Genomic DNA, 6,633 nt, shown 5'->3' on the forward strand with positions numbered 1-6,633 from the left:
CCCCCCCCCTTCTCCTCTCTGTCTCTGTCTCTGTCTCTCACCGCCTGCAGCAGCAGCAGCAGCAGCAGCAGCAGCAGCAGCAGCAGCAGTGCATCAGCAGCAGCTCCTCCTCATCGTCTCTCCGCTGCAATGGACCCCGGGGGGCCCCCGCCCCCACCAGCGCCGACCCCTCACCCGCATGAGGGGGCCCTAGGTGGGTCTGGGGGCCCCCCTGGGGCCCCCCTGGGGACCCCTGAGGGTCCCCTCTTACCTGCAGGGGCCCCTGAGGGGCCCCTCTTGCCTGGGGGGGCCCCTGGGGGGCCCCCTGTGGGTATGTCGTCTGCGTCTTCTGCTGCTTGCTGCTCTTCTCCGCCTCTGTCTCCTTCTTCTCTCTCTCTACAAACAGCAGCGCTGCGTACATTCAGCTGCTATACCCTCCTCAGCCGCACCAGGGCCCTGGGGCCCCAGGGGCCCCTGGGGCCCCAGGGGCCCCTGGGGCCCCAGGGGCCCCTCACACCCCAGGCAGAGGCAGCGGTGCTAGAGGGGGCCTCTCGTCTTCTTAGAGGGTACCGCAGACGCCTCAGTATGATGGGGTCTACAGCAGCAGCAGCAGCAGCAGCAGCAGCAGCAGCAGCAGCAGCAAAAGCATCGAGCGACCCTGCTGCTGCTGCTGCTGCTGCTGCTGCTGCTGCTGCTGGTGACCAGAGCAGTTTTATGTTTTCTTATTTTGGTGGTTTGCATGCGTTTCTGATGATCGAGGAAATTCATTTATCTTTTTGTCTCCTCCGTCTCCTTGTCTCCTCTTTTGCTGCTGCATCTATCAACAGCCCCCCGTGGCCCCTGCGCGGTGCTGCTGCGGGGCAGCAGCAGCTGCTGCAGCAGCAGCAGCGGCTGCAGCAGCAGCAGCAGCAGCAACGGCTGCTAGGAAGCGGAGAAGGGGAGTTTGGGGGCCCCACAGTGGATGCCTTCCCTTTACACCTGGGGGCAGACGGCTGGCTGCCCCAGCAGCAGCAGCAGCAGCAGCAGCAGCAGCAGCTGGTGCAGCAGGAGCAGGGGCAGCAGCAGCAGCGCGATGGAGCAAGCAGAAGCATCGCGCATCAGACTGCTGCTGACCCCAGGGAGCTGCAGCAGCTGCTGCGGCTGTTTGGGGGGCGGCAGCAGCAGCTGCGTTCACTGTGGCAGCACCCAAGGGGCCCCCGGCAGCAGGCTGCAGCAGCAGAGGCCCCACAGGTACCTGCGACTGCAGCAGCAGCACCAGCAGCAGCAGCAGCAGCAGCAGCAGCTCCACCAACCCCAGCAGCAGCAGCGGCGACCCCAGCAGCAGCTGCAGCAGCAGCAGCTCCAACGGCAGCAACGCCACGAGCAGCAACTCCCGCAGTCACAGCACCTCCAGCAGCAGCAGCCGCTTCAGCAGCAGCAGCAGCAGCAGCAGCTGCAGCTGCAGCAGCAGCAGCAGCTTCAGCAGCAGCAGCTGCAGCGCCGGAGGAGACCCAAGAAGACCCCATTGCATTGTCTATAGAATGGCTGTCCCCGCAGCCTTTGCTGATTGGTGCTGCTGCTGCTGCTGCTGCTGCTGCTGAAAACTGCAGCAGCGGCCGTCTGCGTATTGAGGAGCCAGGTGGATCTTCTGCTGCTGCTGCAGAAGCAGCAGCAGCNGCAGCAGCGGCCGTCTGCGTATTGAGGAGCCAGGTGGATCTTCTGCTGCTGCTGCAGAAGCAGCAGCAGCAGCAGCAGCAGCAGCTCCTGCATTGGAAGACTGTCTGGCTGTGTCTGTAGGCAACGCGGCTGCTGCTGCTGCTGCTGCTGCTGGCGGGCTGCCCCGGGCGCTGCAGCCGCTGCGGCTGCAGCTGCAGTCTCTTGTCTCTGCAGCAGCAGCACTGAGCTCCGGCGTTGCTGCAGACAGCAGCAGCAGCAGCAGCAGCAGCAGCAGCAAGAAAGGTGCAGAAGGGGGGCTTAGCTTGGAGGACCGGTGCATGCAAGCAGCAGCAAACGGCCTGATGCCGTACCGCTCTCTGGGGGCGCTGTGGGGTGCTGGGGCTCCACTGCAGCAGCAGCAGCAGCTGCTGCTGCAGCAGCAGCAGCAGCAGAGAGAGCTGGAAGCAGGGGGGGAGTTGCTGCTCGGTAGCCTGGGGCTGCTGCAGCAGCAAGAATCAAATGCTTCTTTGTGGGCCTGGCTGGCGCTGCAGCAGGGGGGCATGCGGCAGCAGGTGCTGCTGCAGCTGCTGCATGCGGCGAGGGAAAGGCTGCTGTCTTGTTTACCCCCAGCGTTGGGGGGCCCCAGTAGAAACGCAGCAGCAGCAGCAGCAGCAGCAGCAGCAGCAGCAGCAGAAGGTCAGGGTGTAGATAGTGAGGAACATATAGAGTCTTCTGGCTGCTGCAGCGGCAGCAGCGCAGCACACAAAGAGATGGGGGCGTTGCTGCGGTTGCTGCTGCGAGAGGCTCAGCGACAGGTGCAGCAGTGCATGCAGCAGCAGAGTTGTGCAGACACCCCAGACCACCAGCAGCAGCAGCAGCAGCAGCAGCAGCAGCACGGAGGAGACAGCAGCGAGAGGGCCTGGGGGGCTGTGGCTCTGGCGCTCGACTGTCTCCTTTTGCATGCGCTGCATGGGGGCCGTCTCTGCTGTCTCCTTCACTTTATATATCTCCTTATACAGACAGCAGACAGCACCAGGGGCCTTGCTGCTGCTGCTGCTGCTGCTGCTGCCCCCTTCTCCTCTGCCACCGCTTATCACCGCAGCTGCAGCAGCAGCAGCACCAGCACCAGCAGCAGCAGCAGCAGCAGCAGCAGNCAGCAGCAGCAGCAGCAGCAGCAGCAGGGTGCAGCAATGCTTGAAGGATACAGGGTATTTGTTTACACCGAAATTTGAGTTTCCTTCTCTAGACGCATTAGAGTTGCTGTCGCTGCAGCACCGCTGCTCTTTTGCTGCTTCTGCTGCTGCAGGTACCCCAAAGCAGTATATTATAGGGGGCCCCTGGGGGCCCCCTAGAGCTGAGGGGGCCCCTGTAGAGGACCGGGGGGCCCACATTCGTCTCCTCTCGTGCGGCTTGGGGGGCCCAGGGGCCTCCATCACGCAGCTGCAGCTGCTGCTGCCAGAGCCTGCTCGCCAGGGGGGCCCGGGGGCCCCTGGGGGGAGAGACGGGGGGCCCCCCACCCCCGAAGGGGGCCCCTGCATACTGCTTGAGTTCTTGTATGGGAATGAGCGGCTGATACGGCTGCGAAGAGAAGGAAAGTGCAGCAGCAGCAGCAGCAGCAGCAGTGGGCTTGAGGCCTCCAGCAGCAGCAGCAGCAGCAGCAGCAGCAGCAGCAGCATCAGTGAGGATAGAGATGCACTGGTTATGTATATAGAAGTTTCTTCTACTGCTTTTGCTGTTTGGGTGCGGGGGGGCCTCAGGCGGGGGCGAGGGGCCCCAGACACAGAAGATAAGGAGACAGAAAAGGAGACAGCTGCTGCTGCTGCTGCTGCTGCTCCTGCTGCTCCTGCTGCTGCTGTTGCTGTCTTCGCGATGCCAGAGGAGCGCACCCTCACCCTAGAGCTGCTGCTGGATCGTGGTTCTGCTCAGGCTGGGCTGAGCGACGCAGCAGCAGCAGCAGCAACAACAGCAGCAGCAGCAACAGCAGCAACAGGAGGAACAGCAGCAGCAGCAGCAGCAAAAGACAACCTACTGGAACGCATGCAGCAGCCAGAAGAAACCCTCGTTATGTATATAAACGGCCAGCGGCTCTGCAGCATCCTGCTGCCGCCCCCCCCACCGGGGCCCCCCGCGCTGCAGCTGCGGCAGCAGCAGCTGCTGCTGATGGCGCATGCAAGAGGTGGGGCTGTGCTGCTGTCTCCTCCTTCTCCCGCTTTCTCTGCGGGCTTCGTTGACGAGCTCAGGGGCAGAGCTGTTCTCTCAAACGCCCCAAACAGCAGCAGCAGCAGCAGCAGCAGCAGCAGCAGCAGCACTAGCAGCAGCAGCAAGTTCTCGCTAGAGGAGCTGCTGCAGCTGACGTGTGAGGCGGTGCATCGACTCTGCATGCGGGCAGAGACAGAGGGGCTGCTGCTGAGCAGCAACACAACAAAAAAGGAGACAGAAGAGAGACGGAGACAGCTGGGGGCCTTTGCTGCATACGAACAACCTCTATCAGGGGCCCACGCAGTTGCTGCTGCTGGCGGTGCTGCTGCTGTGCATGCGGCGCTAGCTATACTGGAGCATCAGCAGCGTGTCTGGCAGCAGCAGCAGCAGCAACAACAACAGCAACGAAAGCAGCAGCAGCAGCAGCAGCAGCAGCAGCAGCAGCAGCAGCAGCAGGGTGTTCTAGGTTCGTGGGGCTCACTGCCTATCCTGCACTATACCTCTTCATCATCTACTTGCAGCTCGGAGAGTTCTGCATGCAGCAGCAGCAACAGCAGCAGCAGCAGCAGCAGCAGCAGCAGTAGTATTGGTGTGTATGAGGATCCGTATATGTTATTAGTTGATGCGAGCGTGCAGCAGCAGCAGCAGTGGCAGCAGCGCGCGGAGTGTATGTACACCGTGTGGTGTCTGCTGCGGCTGCTGCTGAGCCCTCAGCATCCAGCAGCAAGAGGGGGGGGCATGCAGCTGCTGTTTCGTCTGTCTCCTCGACTAATAAATATATTTCTTTATTACTTTCATGCTGCTCCTCCTGCTGCTGTGCTTTGCTGCTGCAGCGCATGCATTCAGCAGCAAGGAGGGGGGCCCCCCCTGCATCTAGCTGGGGCCCTATTCGACGCCCAGGGGGCCTCCTGGTTGCTTAAGAAAGGCTGCAGCAGCTTCCTAGCAGCAGCAACACCAGACAACCTCCTTCTGCTGCTGCAGGGGGCCCCCTCGCGTCTGCTGCAGCAGCTGCTGCTGGCTCTCAGCTGCCCCCGGCCGCAGCAAGAATACCCCTTTGCGCATGCATTGCTGCAGGTCCTCGAGGGCCCCAAAACAGGTCACCTCATCGTCAACAGGCTGCTGCACGAGACCAGGGGCCCCCACCGCCCTGGGGGGCCCCTTGGGGGGCCCCTCGGGGGGCCCCTTGGGGGCCCCCAGGGTACTGCTGCTGCAGCAGTAGCATTAAGAGGGTCCAGCAAGCAGCACGAACTGCTGCCGGGCTGTCAGGTTCAACTGGAGGAGGCCCCCCCTGGGGCCCCCGAATCCTTTGCTGCTGCTGCTGCTGCTGCTGCTGCTGCTGACGCAGAAGTGCTGACGGGGGGGCCCCCACTACTAGAAACCTTTGGGGGGGCCCCCTGCCGCTTCCAGTTGGTGGGTGCTGCTGACATTGCTGCAGGGAGCGCAGAGAGCAGCGCCTGGGGCGAGCTGAGCCGAGGCGGAGCTCGGCCGCACCGACTGCAGCAGCAGCAGCAGCAGCAGCAGCAGCTGCAGCAGCAGCAGCAGCAGCAGAGGCAGAGACAGGGAGAGAGAGAAGAAGATGTAGAACCCTCAGCTCTGCTGCAGGATGCATGCGCTCGGCTCGTCTCGCATCATTGCAGCAGCTTCTGGCCGCTGCTGCGGTGTCTGCTTGACGCCACGGAGCAGCAGCTGCGGGGGGCCCTCAGCAGCAACCACCAGTCTCCTTCTGTCTCCTCTGCAGCGTGCTGCAGCACAGCCGCATGCAGCAGCAGCAACAACAAAAGCAGCAGCAGCAGCAGCAGCCACGGGGCTGCAGCAGCAGCAGCAGCTCCTCCGCCGCGCAGCGCATTCGCCTGCCAGGCTTGGGGCCCCTGCAGCAGCAAGGGGCCCCTGGGGGGGGCCCCCAGGCAGCAGCTGCATGCAGCACCGGGTTTAACCCTGGGGGTGTTATGCAACCCGAGGTTTGTGGGTCTACCCACGGGAGCAGCAGCAGCAGCAGCAGCAGCAGCAACCGGGGAAGCATGTGCATGCATCGAGCTGCTGCAGCGGCCGTCGCTGTGGATCCCGCTGCAGCACCGCATGCAGCAGCTGCACGAGACCCTCTGGCGAGGCAATGGGGAGTTGTGGGGGCCGCTAGGGGCCCAAGAAGCAGCTGCTGCAGCAGCTGACGCTGACAGCAGCAGCAGCAGCAGCAGCAGCTGCAGCAGCAGCAGCAACAGCTGCAGCAGCAGTGATGCAGCAGGTCGCGTTGCTGCTCAACTCACACGGCATGCAGCCGAGCTGTGGCTGACGCAGCTTTTCAGGTGTCTGCAGCAGAAGGGGTCAAAGGGCCCCAGCAGCAGCCAAAGACAGCGGGGAGGCAGCAGCAGCAGCAGCAGCAGCAGCAACAGCAGCAGCAACAGGCGAAGCAGCGACGCTGCAGAGGGTTCTGAGCCGACTGTCTCATGGGGCGGCGGCCCATCCCTGCACTACCTCTCTATATCCGCTTCTTCTCCCCTCAGCAGCAGCAGCAGCAGCAGCAGCAGCAGCAGCAGCGGTGCAGCAAGGGCCCCTGGGGGCCCCCCTCATATGCGGGGTGTTGGTGTGGGGGGTGGGTGCCGTCTGACGTTTGGGGGCCCCCTGCTGCTGTGGCAGCAGCACGAGAGACCCTCTGCTGCTGCTGTGTGTCAGTACCTGGAGCGGCTGTTTGCTGCTGCGCTGCGCACAGCCAACGGCCTCCTCAGCCTCATGCTAGCTGCGGTTGCTCGGGGGGCCCCCCCCGGCATCTCTGCCTTGCATGTAGAGGCGGGGAAAGAACCTGCTGCTGCTGCTGCTGCTGCTACC

At 63.5% G+C, this 6,633-nt stretch overlaps 1 protein-coding gene across 1 annotated transcript; it reads left to right on the forward strand.

Annotated features, from left to right (window-relative positions):
- Positions 1–129: 129 nt before the first annotated feature.
- Positions 130–6,544, forward strand: EMH_0050390 (uncharacterized protein; the record flags this gene model as incomplete). Its single annotated transcript, XM_013496640.1, is given in 5 exon segments — positions 130–1,597; positions 1,693–2,592; positions 2,717–2,765; positions 2,769–6,393; positions 6,518–6,544. Coding segments are annotated over 5 exon segments (6,069 nt in total).
- Positions 6,545–6,633: the final 89 nt, after the last annotated feature.

This window comes from Eimeria mitis, genomic scaffold, assembly GCF_000499745.2.
Source record: "Eimeria mitis Houghton genomic scaffold, Emh_scaff2211, whole genome shotgun sequence".
In the NCBI taxonomy this organism is placed as follows: Eukaryota; Apicomplexa; class Conoidasida; order Eucoccidiorida; family Eimeriidae; genus Eimeria; species Eimeria mitis.